This window comes from Pristis pectinata, chromosome 14 (genome assembly GCF_009764475.1).
Source record: "Pristis pectinata isolate sPriPec2 chromosome 14, sPriPec2.1.pri, whole genome shotgun sequence".
Lineage (NCBI taxonomy): Eukaryota > Metazoa > Chordata > Chondrichthyes > Rhinopristiformes > Pristidae > Pristis > Pristis pectinata.
In genome coordinates this window covers 13,708,910-13,730,658 of record NC_067418.1, presented here as the reverse complement: position 1 = coordinate 13,730,658, position 21,749 = coordinate 13,708,910, and the positions used below count along the sequence as shown (strand labels likewise).

General features: G+C 40.0%; 1 protein-coding gene across 5 annotated transcripts in view; it reads right to left on the bottom strand.

The window, feature by feature from the left end:
• nav2a (neuron navigator 2a) overlaps positions 1-21,749 on the bottom strand; it is a 755,574-nt gene that overhangs the window by 34,643 nt on the left and 699,182 nt on the right. For all 5 annotated transcript variants that reach the window (XM_052028895.1, XM_052028896.1, XM_052028899.1 and 2 more), the window contains 2 exons: positions 4,037-4,120; positions 3,001-3,112 (listed from right to left, as the gene is read on the bottom strand). In XM_052028895.1, coding sequence (XP_051884855.1) covers positions 3,001-3,112; positions 4,037-4,120 — 196 coding nt within the window. The remainder of the gene's footprint in view (positions 1-3,000; positions 3,113-4,036; positions 4,121-21,749) is intronic.

The following is a 21,749-nucleotide window of genomic DNA, read 5'->3' as shown; positions in this document are numbered from 1 at the left end:
GGCTAACATTCAAAAATCTGCTCTGTGAATCCAACGATGTGCACAAGTTCAACCATGGCAGCTGTGGAATTTAAATTCAGGTTCTTAATTAAATCTGGAATAAAAGGCAAATAGTGACCATGAAGCTATTGGATTGTCTTAAAATCCTGCCTGGTTCACTAATGTCCTTTGGAGAATTAAATCTGCATTCATATTTGCTCTGATCTACATTCAACTCCAGATCCACAGCAATGCACTTAACTCTTAACTGGCAAGTAAAAGGTTTAGAAAGATGCTCAATACTGGGAAGTTTCAGATGGACAAGAAGTGCTGGTCCAGCCAGCAACACCCACATCCTTGGAACAAATAAAAATAACAAACTCAATGCATACTTCCTCTAAGGTCATAGCACAAATGAGTCCTGGTTCTATTACCTACTAGACTGCACAATTTTGTACCCGAGTTGTGACAGTTAATTGTTTTATTGACCTTCAAATGCATTCTATATAAAAAAAACTCATACAGCTAGAAATTATTTGGTCCAATAAAGCTCATGCATTCAGAATAAGTCAACGGTTTCTACTCACCTTCTCCATTCCCCCCATAACATCTAGCATCCCCAATGAGTGAAGAAGTGAAGAGGAGGGAAGCCTCTTTGCCGATGATTGATTAGCTGGCCATGGCCCTTATAGGATATACTTATCACCAAACACTGAGATATCTTTATCCTCATTTATCGAAAAATATTGCTATGGACAAACACCTTAAAGGAGAGGGTGACTTTAGAGCAATAGGAAATTTATGAGGAGTCTCCACTAACAAACTAGGTGATTTGCTAGGAGTTCCTAACAATGAGTTCTTGCCTCCACTCTGTATACTTCAGTAAGTTGGGTATAAATTTTTTCCAGAAAGTCCGTACTCCACATCCAGTGTAACTGATGCCTCTGATGCAATGGGCGAATTAAAAAGCTGTTATTAGCATCAGGGCTTTCGATGTCTCCTGGTTTAGGTAACCTATCTGGACACATCTGATTGAGTTCCTCTGATATCCTTATAATAATCTAAATCTCTTAACTTTCATTCATTTTTATTTTACTTATTCATGTTTTAGGGACATTGCCTTCATTGCCAAGGTCAGCATTTATTGCCCATCCACAACTGCCTTCGAGAAGGTGGCGGAGAGCCATCGTCTTGAACTACTGCAGTCCTTCTGGTGAAGGTATTCCCACAGTGACGGTGGGTAGGGAGTTTCAGTATTTAGATCCAGCATTGATGAAGGACCAGCAACGTACTTCCACGTCAGGATTGTGTGTGACTTGGACAAGTGCCAGCCGGTGGTGCTGTTCTAAAATGCTTGCTGGCTTTTTCCTTGGTGGTAAAGGTCACAGATTTCGGAGGTGCTGTCAGAGTATCATTGGTGAGTCACTGAGGTGCATTTTGTGGATGTTGAACAATGCAGCCACCGTGCAACAGTGGTGGAGGGAATGAATGTCAAAGGTGGTTGGTCAGGTCCACTGAATAATCCTGGACCTCCATTTTATTTATATTGAAGTCCTAAGCACTTTTCTGGGGGGGAGGGACACATATTGTTGAAGGAAGCCATAAAAGGTAAGCGTACTCTCACCATCATCAGTTACCTGTGGTGATACCTCAGTAGGTGAATGCAGGTCACACTATGGAACAATGCAACCAGCTTTGATCTTCACTCTACGTTGTGTTAGCAGGCCAACGATGGGAAAAGCAAAGTTTCTGTTACAGATGGGCATAAAATTCAGGCCTTGCCAGTGATGGCCATGTCCAATGTAAATAAAAAAAACCTCAAATTTTAGTTTTGTATGACACAAAGAGCCTTACAATTAGATGCCCAGAATGTTGAGCGAGTCATGTGGTGACAAGAGGAGCCTCTTGCAATAGACCCTAAAGAGTTGGTTCACGTGTTACGTTCAATAGTTTGGGACATGGCCACGGTTGCATTTTGGATCATGGAGCATCTTCCACTTATGAACATATCATCCATGGCCTGTGCAGATTCTATTGAAGGCAGGCCATCCTCTTCAATGGAGTTTGAAGCCAGGGATCTCTGCAGTAGGGTCACTGATGAGGTATGTGTTCCCTATACTGGATGGGTCCCTTAGTTCCATCCATCTGGAGAGTGGGTTTGTGCCCACAGCACTGTTATTGGCTGCTATTTCCCACAAAGACCACCATGATGATTTGCATTTATCAGTGTTTGAGAATAGCAGGCTCATGGCACTAATGACAGCTTCCATCTCATGGGAAGATATCAAAATCACAGCAACTGGCAAGCGGGGCAACTTGGGATATCACCAATAACCACTCAGTTGGAGGGGACTTAAACATAGAGTCAGTGTATAGTGATATTTAGCTGCATGTTTGTGTGTAGTAGTTTGCAAGACCATGAGGCAGATCAATTTTCTGCAACAGAGTACACAAGAGTGTTGCAATGTGGCGTATTCAGGCTGTGATCCCCCATGATGTTCCAGCAAATATCTGGAGCAGCTTTGCCCTTGTTTTTCCTTTTTAGTTGGAAGATGAGGTCAGAATGCGAAAGACCCATCTTGGATAACACCAAGGTATTAAGGATGAGGTTCATGGACAAGCTGCCTTCTGCAGAAGGAAACCTTAGGTTCCATCCCTAAGATGTGGACGGACCAGGCACTTAAAAAAGATACAAGCTATTTCTTTTTGTTTATAATAAGACTAACAAATTCACTCATATGCAAATGTAATGGGAAGCCAATATTGAGGAAAAGCACAGAATTTCTGGGTGAAATATTGTGAGTGGCAATAACTTTCTGTTGTGTATTAAACCAGAGATACAGATTCCATCCGAAGACATAACACAGGTAAACTATCGTTCAGTCATAGTTATTAATCAGCCAATGTCTCAATCAGTTCTCATCTATTTTTAGGAAGAAAAATTATATCGAATAAATGTCTCAAAAATAATTATGTTAACAACAGCAGCTGCGGATACAAGAAGTGTGTTTGGTTTCCTACCTTTACAGGAGAGTTCAGGTGTGTTGATGACTCCATTTATAGCTGCCTGGGCAGCTGCATTTTGTTTCTTGAGCAGTTCAATGGTCTTTCTCAATTCATTAAGTTCAGAATCCTGAATATTACAAAAAATGGCAAATACTAAAAATGTTGATTACAGACAATAAATTAACATCCACAATGAGCAATGTGAAAATGACCAGAGAAACAAAATTCATTTTATCTTCCTAAATTTCCATCAGCTGTTCTTGATGATACAGTTCTCTACAGTGGAATTTGCCAATGTAATCTTCATCTACTGGTCCCAACAACCTCTCTTTACCCAAAGGGTGACCAGTGCTTTTTATGTATTTATTCAGGGATTATGGACACCGCAGGAAATGCTGGCATTTATTGCTCTTGAACTGAGGAGGCAGTTAAGAATCAACCACGCTGGTGGGTCTGGAGTCACATACAAGTCAGACTGGGCAAGGAAAGTAGATTTCCTTCCCTTCAGGAAATTAATTACTCACATGGCTCATTACAACAATCTGGTAGTTTCATGTTTACTGTTACTGATACCAGCTTTTTATTTCAAATTACTCAAATTTATATTTCCCAGCTGCCATGATGAGATTCAAACTCATGGCTCCACAGTCATGGTTCAAAACTCCAGTTGGTATTGGTATTGGTTTATTATTGTCACTTGTACCCAAGTACAGTGAAAAACTTGTCTTGTATACCGATCGTACAGATCAATTCATTACACAGTGCATTGAGGTAGTACAGGTAAAAACAATAACAGCACAGAGTAAAGTGTCACAGCTACAGAGAAAGTGCAGTGCAGGTAGACAATAAGGCGCAAGGTCACAAGGTAGATCATGAGGTCAGAGTCCATCTCATCATATAAGGGAACCGTTCAATAGTCATCACAGTGGGATGGAAGCTGTCCTTAAGCCTGGTGGTATGTGCCCTCAGGCTCCCGTATCTTCTACCTCAGGACCATACCTTTCTCAAAGCAGCTGAACACAAGAACATAAGTACATTAGAAATCACTCACCTTCTGTTCTGCCGTCATAGTCAAGCTCTGCAACCTTCCTGTCATGTTTGCTAAGCTTTGCTCAAAGGCTGCTACAAGGTGAGCCTGTGTGAAAAAGCACATACAATGTCTGTTAAAGCACTGAAAACTGATTGATGGTGCCAGCTGCATAGACTGTTCTCCAACTCCTCTGCAATTAATTCAACATTTGCACTTATTTCAGCACCTCATTATTTTATAGAGTCAGAAAACCTGTGCAGCATCTTTTCAATCAGCAGCCCTATCTTTTCTCACCTGATTATCACCTGACTTGTCTGATGTTACCTGTGCTTACCTTTGTGCTTATCCTTGTGTATGGAATAAATACCAACCAATAACATGGGTGTTACATGGTTCATATAAACAGCAGAGGTTCCTCTATCTTTTCACCATCAACAGACACACTATACCTGACTGAATAAAAAGATCATCAATCTTACCTTTAAATCAGGAGAATTTAATCATGTGTCTTTTTGGTTAAAACACTGATCCATTTCTGGAAACTGAAATGGCACAGACCTGATATCATTTTCAAAACATCACTTGATATTTAGGATCTATTATCATTGCCTTAAATGAACTTCTTCCACTTTTGTAAATAATAGATAAAATGAAAGTTGGAGGCAAAACAAACTGAGAGGTCCAAATATCAGCTCAAATAAAACAAATGTGAACTTTAATTCAGGAAAATAATGTAATAATTCCACGTATAAGTTCCATGTTCCCATCAATTCAACTGCTGCTTTGCTACAGGCAAATGTCAGTCAGGTTTTCCATTTCCTACATATGTAGATTACAGCTACTCCCTCAAACTCAATCCACACAGTAACAGGACAGGCATTAAGGTTTTATATCATTTTGTTGCTTTCAAACGTTTAATGATGAAAGTCATTAACAACCAAGAAGAGATGCTGAAATATTAAGTGGTAGAAATTCATCTGTGACTATTTCTGCTAAACACACAGGCAAAAAGGGCAAAGGAGAAAGGGATAGGTCTCGAGAAAGCAAAAATGGAAATAGAACATAGAACACGACAGCACAGTACAGGCCCTTCGGCCCACAATGTTGTGCCAACAGTTTATCCTGCTCTAAGATCTATCTTACCCTTCCCTCCCACATAGCCCCCTATTTTTCTATCATTCATGTGTCTAAGAGTCTCTTATATGTCCCTAATGTATCTGCCCCCACAACCTCTGCCGGCAGTGCGTTCCACACACCCACCACTCTCTGTGTAAAAAACTTATCCCTGACATCCCCCGTATAGCCTGATCATTATTTGAAATTCCCAGGGCACCAATGCTCAATACAAGAGGGCATGGCTTTAAAGTAATGGGTGGGAAGTTCAAGGGAGATATCGGAGGGAGGTTTTTTACCCAGAGAGTGGTTGGGGCATGGAATGTGCTGCCTGGGGCGGTGGTGGAGGCAGGTACATTGGTCAAATTCAAGAGATTACTAGATAAGCATATGGGGGAATTTAAATTAGAGGGATATGTGGGAGGAAGGGGTTAGATACTCTTAGGTGAGGTTTAAAGGTTGGCACAACATTGTGGGCCGTAGGGCCTGTATTGTGCTGTACTGATCTATGTTCTATAAATGACTGAACTGAATGTGAAGGCCATGATGCCCTTGCTTGAGCCGTTTCTTGAACTTACATTAAGCTTGACTGGAACAATGCAAGAGGAGGGGGACAAAGAGATAAAAAGAAACTCTGCAGATGCTGGAACTCTGAAATTAAAACAGAAAATGCTGGAAGCATTCAGTAGGTCAGACAGCATCTGTGGAAAGAGAAACAGAGCTGATGTTTCAGGTCCAACCCTTTATCAGAACTGGGGAAGAGAGATAAGAAAAAGGTAGTTTTAAGTTGCAGGTGTAATGTCAGATCTAGAAACTGATTCAATCTGCCACGGAAATAGTCCACACACCACCTTCAGCATTGCTGCAAAGTCATGCTGATTGGTAATTGGTTTATTATTGTCACATGTACCGAGATACCGTGAAAAGCTTTTGTGCCATCCAGACAGATCATGCTATACATAAGTATGTTGAGGTAGAACAAAAGAAGAAACAAAGAATGCAGAATATAGTGTTACAGTTGCTAAGAAAGTGCAGTGCAGGTAGACAAATAAAGTGCAAGGGCTGTGATGAGGTAGATTGAGAGATCAAGAGTTCATCTTTATCGTATAAGAAGTCAGTTCAAGAGTCTGATAACAGAGGGATAGAAGCTGCCCTTGGGCCTGGTGGTATGTGTTCTCAAGCTTTTGTATCTTCTGCCCAATAGGAGAGGGGAGAAGAGAGAATGACTGGAGTGGGAGAGATCCTTGATTATGTTGGCTGCTTTCCTGAGGCAGCAGGAAGTGTAGATACAGTCAATGGAGCACAATGCCACCCTTACACTTCTATAACTAATTACATTCTGCAGGTATGAAATAACAAGGTCTTGTTTCATAAAATATCTTTAAAAAATATTCCAACTTGTTTTCTTCATTGCTTGTGATAAAATAATACGATTATTTTCCAGACAATGCAATAATCTTACTTAATCAAAACAATGTGTCATCACATTAGTCTGAATTATGCAATACGGGGAGATTTTGAGACCTCCCACATAATGGAAACAGAGAAATGCTGCTCCTAAATGGATACACAACCTTAGCCCTTCAAGTTGCTCCTGTCACCGCTTTGCTCTGAATAGATGTTCACCACCACAGGAAGCACATGATAAAATTAATACTTTAACTTAGGATTCTGTGAAATCCATGGTCCTCCTCTGTCACTCCAGGACCAAAGAGCACTGAGTGTGCTTATTGTTCTCAGACTGAAATGTTGTACCGGGGCAATATCTGAAGTTACCCAGGGAACTGACGGCAACTTCATGAAAATGTACGTGTTCCAAAATTCCTCTTAGACATTCATTGTATTTTTCACAAACTTAATCAACACTGAAGTTCAACAAGAATGTTGCAGAGATTCGTCACCCCTTACAGTAGTGAATTTACTGGAACAACCAGTGTTGCGTCAGACCTGCTTGGGCAGATTTCTATCGACTTCAAGCTGTGCAGGATTAAATTAAGTGTTTTTTTTTATTTTAGCTTATCTATAATTGCTTAAGTTTGTTTATTTATTTCGAAATGTCCTTTATGTTTTCTTGAAAATACAGTTTGAAGCTTTTTTCTATTTGAATAGTTTTAAGAGCTTTTAATAGGTTTTAAAAGTTTCAGATGTCAGAAAAATTCAGAGATATTCTTGTTTCTGACAGTTTTGACAGCCAAGAGTGTAATATTCAAGTGCCCACAGGAATTCTCATTGAATAATTCAGACCAGCCAGCAGCTGAAACAAAGAAGATAAAGCAGCACAGTTTTACTAACAATCAATCACGCTGGGTGGTCTTAGACAAGCTGAGAAAATTTGAGACATCCTTCACTTCAAACGTACAGGTTCTCCTTTGCAAACCATTCTTTTGTTCATGGAGTTAACATCACAATGATAACTGAATGTAAAACCAGATCAAACAAAACTCTGAATCTGACTGATGTAATTCCACACCAATATAATCTCCCATCTCCATTATGCCTTCCTTGGCACAGACGAATTTTTAGATGGGGGAAATGGAATAATGAAACTCTGCACTTTCTAAGACTTATGAGGTACACTCTGTTTAGAGGAGGGGAGATCTGATAGAAAGATGGGTGTGAGAGGCCACTCTTCGTTCTGATACGATCCCAGGATTCCTAAATTAGTGCCATCATTCCTAAGGTGAAGGCCGATGAACCATTAATTGAATAGAATATACTTTCAGTGATGAATGGATTCCTCATTCAATGTCAAAGTGCTCAGAAATGTGATTAGCAAAAGTCCTTCTCTGGAAAAACACACTGGCTGGTTATTTTCAATACCATGCATCTGGAATGGAATGGAATTGCAAACATTTCCAATCTTGTGACCCAGATTCCAATCCCACAATTAACTCTCGATACCAATCTTTAGGCACAACCCCAAAACCTCCAAGCTGTGACCCGAAGCTTCCATTCTTTGGTTCCTTCGCCCTCCCTTGAGCCTCAGCTGAGCTCCTAATCACCAACCATCTCTCTTCTCCAAACACTAAGGCCCGCTCCCAGTCTTGGGCTCCTGTTCAGCACACTTTTAATGGTGGATATCAATTTCCAAGCCACTGTGTTCTCATGAAGAGTATTGACAAGTAAGATTCATAGACCCAATCAATGTTTGAGGCTGAATGAGAGAGGGGCCTGGTGGCAGAAATAGTACAGGGTTGGATGCATGATCTTAGATTGTCAGATTCTTTAACAGAGATCTTTTAATCTGCTTTGTACTGTCTCATAAATGCTTTTCTTTGCTTGGCTAAGTCACTGCACTCAGTGAGATCCAGCAGTGATCTGAAATAAAAGAATACTGTAAACCATCAACAGGTCAGGCAGCATCTGCGGAGAGAGAAACAGAATGCCTCACGTCAGTGATTCTGTGTTAATCTGTTAGATACAGAATTATATCAGAAAATGAGACACCAAAGTACATGTAGTTTTCAATTATCTGACAATAACTGCATTATAATCATTATTGTGATTAATTTTAATGCACACTTTTTAATTCTGCATCAACTGTTTACAATTTTGATTTACCCAACAATACTGTGTCCACGCAAGAGCTGTTTTTAAACTTTATTTCTTGAAGATAGACATCTGCATTTTTGGAATATACCACCACCACAACTGGAGAATTATCAGTTCATGAACTGAGAACTATTCCAAAAACTTTTGATCCTGGGAAATGAGGCAATTTTCTATCCCATCCTGTATTTTACCACCATTGTCTGGAATGACTTTTTTGAGGAAGTCACTTGAGGGCATATTCTGGTCGATGTGGATTTCAGCAAGGTTTTACACAAGGTCCCACTTGGCAGGCTGGTCAAAAATGTAAAGACAGACAGAGTAAATAAGAGTGACCTATTTTCCTTAGCTGAGAAGTTAAAAACCAGTGGACATTTGAAGGGAGTGGTAGAAGAATGAGAGGGAAGACAGGAAAATACTTTTTCATCCAGAGGGTGGTAGGGTTTGGAATTCGATGCCTGAAAGAGTAGTAGACAAAAACCCTCACCGCATTTACAAAGTGCCTGATGAGTTCCCAAACAAAAGCTACGATATACAGCACAACAGATCAATTTCTCTGGTGTGAGATAAGGTTGCAGAGCTCTTTTCTGATTAACACAGACACAATGGGCCAAATGGCCTCCTTCCATGCAGTACATAGAACAATTCCAGACAGATTGCACACCTTCCCACTAACGTGATTTATGCACATTCTGATATATCTACACATGAGGTGAAAGGTAAATGCAGTTAGATTAAACAGAACAAATTTAGATACTGAGCTTTGTTTTACAAAAATTCAAACACAACTTGCACAGCAAGTGGATGTAAGATACGCTTTGTCCTTAACCTGCCCTTGAAATCTATGGTGGCAGGCACAGTAGTGTAGTGGTTAGCATAACGCTATTACAGCGCCATCAACCCGGGTTCAATTCCAGCCACTGTCAGTAAGGAGTTTGTACGTTCTCCCCGTGTCTGCGTGGGTTTCCTCCCACATTCCAAAGACATACAGGTTAGGAAGTTGTGGGCATGCTATGTTGGAACCGGAAGCGTGGCGACACTTGCGGGCTGCCCCCAAAACACTCTACGCAAAAGATGCATTTCACTGTGTGTTTCGATGCACGTATGACTAATAAAGATATCTCCTATCACTCGTGTCTTTAGTACGTGGATGGATGGGGGACTTACAATAATAATGCACCATGCTCTTTATATCTATTCAGATTTGGGAACTGCTGTAGAATTCTTTGCTGCTACAACTTTGATTTTATGTCTGCTCATCAGTATTGCTAATATAATTTGCAGTGTGTTTATATTCATCAATTTCCAGTTCAGCCACCATGCAACACAAAGAACTGTTGATTCAGTGATCTGATTATGTTCCTCAATAGAAATCTAATTGCGTGAATAATTCTGGTGGACCAGCACGTCTATTGAACATTAAAAAAATTAAAACAAACTAACGCAGAAAAATATTAATAGGATTAGTGAGACTGCTGGGTGTCAAACAAAATCATCATTGTGTCCATCCTGGTATCCATCAAATCTTGTGCATCTTTTTATGGGCGAGAGATGCTGTTATTTTGACAAATGGAGAGAAAAGTCTGTGGATTAAACATGCCAATAAGCATGGATATGGTTGAACTGCAGCAAGAAAACACACAGTTATCAGGCACTGAAAAAGACAAACAAAAAACTTTAAAATATCCATTGATTTTTAGCAGGCATAGGAAGTGGTCTTGGAGTATGGACAAAACTCTTTCCTTGTAAAATAATAACTATAATTATTATGTAGTTTGCTGAATGGGATTGTCACTCCAGTATTTCATCAAGGAACCAGCACCAGGCAGGGTAATTTTGAATACAAAAGGCCACAACGTTTCATTTCCAACCAGGCACCAACGTATTTCAAAATGTATACAAAAATAAAACAGGAATGTGGTTATTAGAAAGCATTTTAATTTCTGGGATGGCAAGACTGAATTTGTATTGTTCCATCCTGTGCTACGCTATGGTATGCTATGTTGGCGCCGGAAGCGTGGCGACACTTGCGGGCTGCCCCCAGAATACTCTACACAAAAGATGCATTTCACTATGTGTTTCGATGTACTTGTGACGAATAAAGATATCTATCTTATAAGGACATCTTCAATGTTCAAAGGGTTGCTTCAACAGTAGGTGTGACTGAGCTTTTTCTTTTTCAGTTGCAAGCCATAACTGACTCTTTTTGGCTTTTTGGAGAGTTTTGTCGAACAGAAAACTGAGCAAATAAATGAGTGACATAATAGCAAGTGAAACTGACAGCAAATGGTAAACTGAAAAAGGCAGATGGTTAATAGGACACCAGGTAATTAGAGAAATCCACAATACTAACTAAATAAATTTAAATGCAAGCTGCCAGGAAAGCAGTAACAAGAGCTAGTTCCACGACTCAGCCGGTGGGGTTGGGGTGGGGGGGCACTGAGATTTGTATTTTGGGCTCTCATACCTTAAAATGTCTGAGGCTGGAAAACCTTAAATAGTTGAGTTATACATAAGGTTCATGAATTATGGAATTGGTGCATCATCACAGAACAACCATGCAAGGTGCAGTTCCACAAAGTAAGAGGTAATCATAATGACTAGATCTCAAAAAACGTGACCCTGACACCATGCCAGGCAATAAATTGTGACATTAATGCAGAGAAGTTCAAAAGCTGAATAAATGGCAGGAAGTCGCTGTCAACATAAACAGATAATTCACAACTGGTGATGAGCCAAAATCCACATTTCTAGCTGTAGTCTTCTTGTAACCAACTGAACATTTGACAAATTATCAAAATGTCAAAAATTGGGGATGGCACTTGGATATCTGTGGTCTACAACTTATACAAGGATAGTATCCTTTGTCTGGATACACATTCCAGGATGGAAGCACCAGATATACTACACAAAAATGTCAGCACACTGCACTCTGCCTCATATCCACTGAGCTTATCTCTCCTGAACGGCTAAAGATGACATTTCCAGTTTTGCATTGGAACTATGGTACCATTGTTATGCAAAGGTATGTTGCTGGTTTCATTTCTATGATTTTACCGTCTGGAGGTACACTTGTCCAATACAATGCCATCTGTGGTTGAAATAACACCTTTAAAGAAATGGCACTGACTTTAATTAATGTGACTAATTTCTGCACACTAACATTAAGCTTATCTGAGTGGAAAGAAGCATCCAGTCATCACTTCCACACGATTAATGACTTTTTCCTATGTACTTAGTGAATCAGACATTTTGCTCCATGGAGCCTTTTCTCAAAGTAGATATAAGACAAATATTCCAACCAGTTCTCCCATTTTTACAATCAAACGCTCATCTTATTGAACACCTCTGTCGGCACTCCTCTTCCAATGAGAACTTACTTCGCTCAAAGGCAAAAAGAAACAGCATTGAAAGGATGGGGAAAGAAATCCTAACCAGTGGGCAGCTTCTTCGAATGGAAACACCTGCAATTTCTGCTGATGTATCTGTGAGTCAGTGATTGGATTACTGCATCACCTCAAGATCTAACAGTGAACCACAAAGGAGATCATTGTTGCATCAAGAGATTAATGACAACAGCAGTCTTGTTTAAACAACTGCCCTCTACATTTACAAAATACCCTTCAGGACTTACCAAGGTTTCATTGACAGCAATTTCTCAACCCATGATCATTACCACCAAGGACAAGGGCAGCAGATGTGTGGGAACATCACCACCGGCATGTTCCCCTCCAACTAACGCACCGTCCTGACATGGAAATATATCAGCATTCCTCCATCATTGCTGGCTCTAAATCTTGGAGCTCCTTACCCAACAGTACAGTGGGAATATCATCACCAGAAAGACTGCAGCAATTCAAGAAGGTGGCTCCCTACTTCTCTTGGATAATTAAGGATGGGCAATAAACATTAGCCATGCCAGCAAATCACATTCCAAAAATGAAACAACAAATGTCCCTTTCATTATAATGTACTGATGTGTCAAGTCTAACTAGATCTTAATTCATGGAGTGGGACATGAACCTTCAATGTTCTCCCTGCCAGAGCCCCAAACCACCAAACGAAGAATCTTGACTGTTATTTTGCTCATGCTGTCTACACAATATTAATGTAAACTGAGATTTAGTCAGCATCTTTTTGATTCACCCCTTCAGAAAAATCCAAGCTTCCCCCCCTCAACCACCCAATAATGTCTTTTTTTTAAAAACAGGTTCAAACAATGTCACACCTGCCATTCGACGGAAGAAATCTATTTATTAGCTTGCGAACGATCTTGTCTTCATTTTATTATCTCTAAGCCATGCAGCCTTGTTAGACTGTTTTCAGCACGGATTGGAAAGTAAGCTGTGGACCTTCATTTCTGTGTAGTTCACTCTCAGTTATGTGGTCGGGAAAGGTACACAGCAGAGTACAGATAATATCCTGGTAAACAGAAGTGCCATATATGCTCTATATACTGCTCTAGCAGTTTTGTAATGATCTCACTGATACATCTCCATTCGTGTTTTAATGGCCTTCCTACCATAACAAAACTTATTCCTCCTGTGCCTCCCTCCTCCCCCCAACCAGCTTCTCTGGGTCACATCCATCTGGCAGCCATTACCTCAGTCATGCAAGTGACACAATCTCTTCCTTGAAGCAGTCCCACTGATGTTGCTAAATTCACATCAACATTCTTCCTCAGTTACCTTTAGCTCAATACTTTTTTGATATATGGTACAAAGTATTATCCTCAAGACAGTGCTTTGGAATTCTTTTGAAAAAAATTACTTCCACTGCAAGTCAAATAAAAGCATTTTAACAGTGATTTATCACTAAATAAACCATGTCACAACAATACTCTTAGGAATTCTACAGTCTAATACAATTTCTTGTTTAGTCTGAGGCACACTGCCTAACACCAGTGTTGATCCTTTATTACTGCGAGAATTTTGACTGTATAGTACTTAAATTCAGCACCATTTTTACAGTTTTGTTTATTTACCCATTCTGCACTTTTCATTCAAGCAATAGCAGGCACTGTTACAAATTGCACCTCTCAAAGATTATTCAGGAAACTCTGCGGAACATTCTAAACAGCAGCAGTCCAATATTAAAGACCCTTGTCTGATGATAAGTTTGTGTTGTTTCCTTCTGTCACTTAACAAAGGCTAGTTATTTCATGGAAGGCCAATCTACATGGCAGGACAGCTCTTGCAAACAGTGAATTATTTTGTTTGAAACAAATAAACAGCATTTCACTCTGGAGAAAAGGTACATAGATAATTAATAGATAATTCAGTTCACGTTAAATAAATAGTCCCACCTCATTCATATTTGCAAATGAATACAGGGTTGGACGTTCTTCCGAAAGGCTGTATCTTCCGTTGCACTGATCACAATAGAGCTTGCTGCTCAGACCTGACTCTCTGTTCTGAGTGTTCCTCCTTTGCACAGAGGGGTAATGGTTGAGACTGGGCCAAGGCAGTGTACGGGCGAGACTGTTGGCAGAGCTCACAAAGGACATTTCAGGTCCACCTGGTAGCTCAGCACCAAAGAGTTAACTGAAAGCACTTCATACCAAAGACTTCAAGCTGCTTGTAACATCATCCCCGGTAAGTTCGAACCAAAGAGTTTCGGCTCTAGTCTGAAGAGCTCGCTGTGGAATGATTTCTTAAAGTTACTGAAAACTTAACTCACAAAAATCCCACTCGAATAGCTCTCTTCCAAGAAACGGGAGTGCTCTCCTCTCCCAACAGGCTCCCCTCAGAACCAGGTGAGAGTTAAAATTTCACAACCTCTTTATTCTGCTCCTTCCCTGTAACTCTCACAAGCGGGTGCCCCCAACCCACATTCCCCAACCTCCACCAATCCAGACCCCCTCCCCTTCTAAACATATACAGACAAAAAGGTTCCGATTTGAACAGACAGGGCTCCAGGCATTGTCAGGCTCCTTCAGGCAGAACCCAGAGGATCAAATATACATAAACAGCATTGAGATGCGGGTGATAGGAAGCACTCTCCATAACCCCTCCGGTAACACAAACAGTTTCACAGATGCTGGCAAAGCAATAAATTAACCTTGGCAATTAAACTATATCAATCATTATGCTAACCATTTACTACCAGGGACTTAAGGCCATTTCCCAGTATAACATACAAATATAATGACCTTATTAACAAGTTAAAATAAGAAAAAAACAGTAAGCAGTCACATGAAACAATTTGCCCAACAGATGGTAATAAAGATCTTCATGCAGCCCCTGAGTCATACAGCACAAAAACAAGCCCTTCAGCACATCAAATCTGTGCCGACTATCAAGCACCCATTTACACCAATTGTGCACTAATTCCATTTAATTCTCCCTGCATTCCATCAACTACCCGTAGATTCTACCATTCACCTACACACTAAAAGCAATTTGTAGTGGCCAGATTAACCTATGAATGCGCATATCTGTGAGATGAGGGAGGAAACCAGACCATCTGGGAGAAACCCACACTGTCAGAGGGAGAACATGCATACACACTGGGCAGCAGCAGAGACCAGGAGAGAACCCAGGTCCCTGGACCTGTGAGGCAGGACCACTGTGTGGACTCAAATGAGACTTCAACACCTCTTAACCAGCCACTTAGACATGGACACAAGAGCACCTTCCCTTATCTGTAAATTAACTGGCTCACCATTTCAACCACTATTAGAATGAATCCAAACTGATCTTTTTTTTTACATTACCCAATTTTGATTGTAGTTTGACTTTTGAGAAACTAAAGAAAAAAATGCCCTGCAATTTAGGGGGACTAAATTCTTCCAGGATGTTTCCTCAAAACTGTCTGAGGACAGCAAAATCATCTTTCTAAAACGACATGGATTTAATTTGTTTTAATACTTGGCTAAAGCCAGAACTAACCTCTTGCTCATTAGCCAAAACAATCTAATAATTCTTTTAAGAATTGGCTGCAGTTTCCAAATTATGAAGAAAGGAAAATGTTTGGGAAATACTTCTGAAAGCAGAGCAATTCCAATTAAATTGTAACACAATGCGAGATTTCTGTAATTGGCGGTTTTTGATGCGAAACAGCATGCTTGACTTCACTTAACACCAGCACAGGTGGGAGCAGACAATTCCTGAAGCTAAGGCGGAGGAAGTTTGACACAAAAGCCTAAAATACTGTGTTTGTACAGCTGTTAATTCAGATATACTAAATCATTTACAAATTACTCTTCTTAACCTCCAACGGATGCAGTTGCCCTTTGACTTATGGGAGCACAAGAATGGCAATTCTTTCTGCTAAAACAGATTCAACAGTAAGGTTAGCAGCGCATTCTGATTGTCACTTTTTCTCACCAGATAGTGTATTTTCTGGTGTCTGTCAAGAAATTCAATTAACTTTGTTGACATTTCTCTGGAGAAAGCTTGGTCACAGAAATGGAATGGAGTTCAGAATGAGTTTTAATTAATTTGGAAGATGACCTTTGCTGGTTTGCCACTCTCAGTGTTAAATTGGAAATAAAATATCCACCTTAGTTTACTCATCTAGAAAGGACAAGCGTTTTGGAGGCCAGAAATGACAATGGGCTAGATCAGCGGAGTAATTTGCTGTACAGCTTCACAACACAGATGCATTGGCTCATCAAGCTGTGATCTGAGTTACAGATTTACAGATTCATACAGTCGTACAACAGGCTCTTCAGCCCAATGTGCCCATGCTGGCCATCAAGTTCCAATCTATACTCATCCCATTTCCCAACACTCGCAGCCTTCTATGCCATGGCATTTCAAGTTCATCTAAATAAGTGCTCCATGAGTACCTGCACCTACCACGTCCTCAGGCAGGGTGTTCCAAATTTCAAATCGTATTCTGAAAAATTTCTTCCTTAAGTCCCCTCTAAATCTCTTAACTCTTACCTTAAACTTATGCCTTCTGAATATAGAGATCTTTGCTAAGAGGAGAAGGTTCACACTATCTACACAACTAGGGCCTGAATCGGGTCTATCCTCAGCCTCCTCTGCACCACAGAAAACAAACCCAGCTTATCCAGGCTCCCACAACTGAAATGCTCCATCCCAGGCAACAACCTGATGAATCTCCGCTGCACCGTCCCAGTGGAATAACACTTTTCCCAGAATGTAGTGACCAGAATTGCACACAGCACTCCTGTTGTGGCCAAATTATTGCTTCATGCAGTTGTACCACTACCTCAGTCCAGATGAAGGGTCTCAACCAAAAATATCGACTGTCTACTTCCCTCTATAGATGCTGCCTCACTTGCTGAGTTCCTTAGTGTGTTGCTCTAGATTCCAACATTTGCCGTCTCCTGTGTCTCCATTGTACTGTAACCTCCCTGCTCTCATAGTATATGTCAAGGCTAATAAAAGCAGGTATCGTATATGCCTCCTTAACCACACTTACCTATGCTGTTGTCTTCACGGATCCTTGGTCATGCCACCAAGATCCATCTGTTCCTTAATACTTCCTGGGGTTCTGAGTCTCATTATGCCTCTCTCAGCTTTATTAGTCTGCCCAAAATGCATCACCTGACATTTATCAGCATTAACTTCCATCTGTCGATTGCTCTCCTCACCTTAACCAACGCAGCAATATTGTCCTGTAGCTGAAGACCACCCGCCTCATTATCAACAGTACGATCAATTTTCATGCCATCTGCAAACTAATTAATCATGCCTCCCTCACTTGCATCCTTATCGTGACACCATATAAGTTGACATCAAACGTTTATATGGAAAATCTCAGGCATAGAAACCCATCTCACTGAAATTAACACAACACAGTCTTGTGAGCAAATTGTCAATGCATTATTCAGTGAGTTAACTACAGACTGCAGGCCAAGAGCAAAGACAGCCACCTCTGAGATGAGAATGGCTTGTATTACTTCATTCAGTTAATGACTGCCAAAGAAATAAATAAAAGCTAAAAAGTATAGCACTCTATGCAATTTATTAAGCACAGTTATCCAAAATACAAATGTCATCCAAACAAACTTACCACTAAATTGTTTTTGAACCCAATAATTGGGTGAAACAGCCAAAGATAGCTGGGAAATGATATTGGTGCAATTCTTCTGGGATGAATCAACATATTTTGTCTTGATTCAGACATTGATATTATAATGCTGCCTTGTTACCAAGTCAAAAGTTGTTATCACTCATCTCAGTGTCTCCTAAAATCTCTAAACATTAGGTACCAAGCATGCTCTGCTGGCAAGCACTTTGCACCAAGACTTCAATAACAAATGAACGCAAAACCAACATGCCTCATGGAAAGAAAACAATATTAGACAGTTTCACTGGTTTGAATCAATCTTGTTGTGCAGATAAGTATGCAGTTTGCCATGTCAGATAGCATCAATAAAAGAAACAATTGAACATCCTGGCAAAGCAGATCTCTTTTCTCCAAGTTCCTTCGTGATTTTTCAACCCTTGACATTCTACTTTCAAAAGTTGATGAGTCATACTTGGGCATGATTCCAAGGATGACACAGCTCTTCAGGGCTTTAGCCTGGTGCCCACGTTTCCTGTCAGTCTGAATGGTGGATATCAAAAATATTTGGTCATGGCAACTATCAAAAGTGCAGCCAATTCTGATCTCACCCCCAAGATGTGCTCTAAAGCAGCATCAGCAGGGTGAATAGCAGCCAAAGCATCAGTCATTTTATTTTCTCCTCCTCCTCCTTGGAATTCTGACATTAACAATGTCATTGAGCCGAGTGCTGGCTAATTCAGCTTATTCTGGACATTGGACCTGAGGTTTTCCTCGTTTAGATGGCCAGAGCCACCTAATGTGCACATGAAAACAGAAAACAAATGCTTAATACCTGCAATGCCCTTGTGCATTGCCAAGCTTGAACTTTACTGCTTGGCAAATGTCTGGGGGAGACAAAAAAAATTGAAAACTCGTTGATGTAGCACCCAGCACAAGTAATTCATATGGACCAAAACTTCTAACACTTTCTAATTCTCAATAAAAACAGTAACAGAAGTGAGTTACATGGGAATTGCTAGTAAAATTATTAAGTAAGTTTTTATATTATAATTCAAGTAGTAATCTTCCATTTTGCTTAAGAAATGTAGTGAAGGTTTGTCCCAAGATACCAACAGAAGGTTTTGTTTCTTCACAACTGCACCTCATTTTGTTGAATCACTCACAGAAAATACTGCACCAAAAGTTGGATGTAATTTATCAGTGCAACCATTCCTCAACTCTCATTAGAACCTAGCAGGGCTCTGACACATCCATCATCCAATGCTTACCAAGGATACACTCGGAATCTGGAAAGTAATAATGGTCAAGGACAAAGCCCAACCAAAAATAACTGGCCCTCTCAGAAAATTTACACCAAGAAAAGCTGACAGAACACAAAATATCTCCTCTAGCCAAGGTGCTGTCAGCTGAACAATGACTTACTATAACCCATACCATTAACCCATGAAGTTGGTGTGATCGAATACTTCAAGGATTTAATTTGAACATACCCATTTAAAGCCTATTTTAAATCTGGATAGTATATTTTTACGAATGTGGGGCTGAGAGAAATAAATTTAGTACAATTTCAGTGACTGTTGTTATAAAATGATGGCAATTGCACTTTATCACAGATTAGTTCATCGACCCTAACATCACTTTTCCCCAGATCTCTTTTTACCAAACCTTTCGATTTTTACTGAGTTACTGTCATAATCCCATTACCTTCAGTTCTTTAATTGTGTGTTATAGGACTGTAGTTCGACATGTTGAAAGGAGTGTTTTTACAGTTTAAGAACTACAGTGGGTCAGTGGCAGAATTACTGGAGTTCATGCTTGGAGACCCATTTACTTGAAGGGGGTCACCGACATCATCAGTCATCGAGATTTCAATATAAATGGTTAGAGCTGAATGGAATATGGGGAGGGGTATCCAGGATTATCAGTTTGGACCATATTACTCAGACATTTGCACCGGTTACATCAACATGTTTGAGTTTGCTAATAATAAGCAATGTTAGTGACAAATGAACAGCTCAACTCAATAACTGTACCAATGTATTCATTACATGTAATCTATGCAAAGAGCAAGTTAAGCTTGAGTAGTCAAATGAAGAGCTTTATTTGCCAACAAGCATAGCCAGGAAGGAAGCATAGGATAAGTTATTAAACACTGGTGTGATTCATTGATAGATTGTTTGCCATCATGAGCTGTATGTCCATACCTGTTATAGAGCTGATCTTTAGTGGATTTATAAAAGACATGGTCAGACTATCATATGCACTTCATCAACTTTATTCTACTCCTTTACCATATCTGCCGGTCAGACTATCATATGCACTTCATCAACTTTATTCTACTCCTTTACCATATCTGCCGGTCAGACTATCATATGCACTTCATCAACTTTATTCTACTCCTTTACCATATCTGCCAGACATAGTCTATCTTTACATAGAAATTACAAGGAGGAAGAGGTTCTTGGTTCAAGCATCCTGCATTTGCATTGATCTTGTGCCTGCTCTGTTTCACATCCCTTTAGTCCCGTTTCCTTTAACAACCCATCAGACTTTACTCAGACATGGTCTCTGATTCAACCACCAACTGTAGCAATGCACTTGACAGCCTCATAACTCTCATGAAAAATAACCCACTGCTCTCTAATCTTAAATAGATTGCATTTAATCCTGTATTAATCTAGACCTTCCATTACGTGTCTGTTTCTATCCGTTATTTTGCATCCCATCAGAGTTCTATATACTTACCAAATCACCCCTTAAATCCCTTCTGGCCTCAATATTTCAAGAAACTCATCAGGATTAAGTAACACAATATTCTGTTAGATAACCTCCATTAGCTGCTTATAATTATGTATTCTTCATTTTAATCATTCTCCCCCTCTTTATGTCTTTTGCATGCTGGTGTAGAAATTAACATGCCATGTAAAAGGTTGTGGAATAGTGTACCAATGACCAACTTCATTGAGACAAGGCGTGAATTGCTATTACGCAGTCCCTTTTGATTGGGTTACCAATTACCACAGCAGGATGGTGGTAAGATTGAGGGGCAAAGAGTGAGAGGTGGCTCGTAGACAGCAGGCCCAAATGAGGCTGGTGTAGAGGGGAAAGGTTCCACTGGATGGAGTTTGGAGCCTGGAGAGAAAGTGTGGGGACGGTGATTGGATCCTCAAGCAGGGAGTTCAAGGGCACAGGAGAGATTGCGATATTGGGGGTAGGGTCCAAGAGTCATTGAGAGGTGGAGACTCAGGGAAGAGGGGGAGATAAGGTACACAATAGAGTTTACCTCGGTGGAAAAAATACTACGGTATAACATAGTTGTCCTGGAAGTGTCCAACAATGGGCGATCTGGACTCTGTGAAGCAAGTTCAGCAAATGCCGTGCATTGGGAGGTACATAGTCCAATTTCCAGAGTGACACATGGAATGTGATGATCTGGAAAAGGTTATTATTACATTTCACTCCAGGAAAAGTCCATTTTCAACTGAAATGAACAGTGTTAGGTGATCAAATTTTTAAGCCGTCATATACCTTAGGTTGCTTGCTGTATGTTCGTCTCATATTTTTATTTTCTTTCATTTGACTGAAAATGACTCCATACTTCCCTATTGATCTACTCTCTTACTTACTCCCTTTCCTTTATCTGCTTTATTTAAACATAATAACACCTTGCGCGTTAAACATGGAAATTTGACCGAAAATCCTGCAAATTTGCAGAATCCTATTCTTTGGTGATGGGAAGCTGGTGCTTTTGAGTGCAAAGGTTGTAAACATTTTTTTATCTACCAGTTTTCATGATCATTTTGGTTATTATACACCTATGATTATACAACCCAAATTTAAAACTCTGCAGACTGTTTAAAAAACCATTATAGGCTTTTTTTTTGAGAAAAGGCCAGATAACCAATTTGATTAAGACGCAAAGATAAAATTTCAAGTTTTTAGTTGCTGACTCAAATAGATTTCAAAGACTTAATTTTTCAAATAGATTTCAAAGACTCATCCATTTACAAACTCATCAATATTTTATCTCAGCTTTCATGGCCTTGCCAGTGACAATCACATCTTGTAAATCAGTTCAATAAAATGA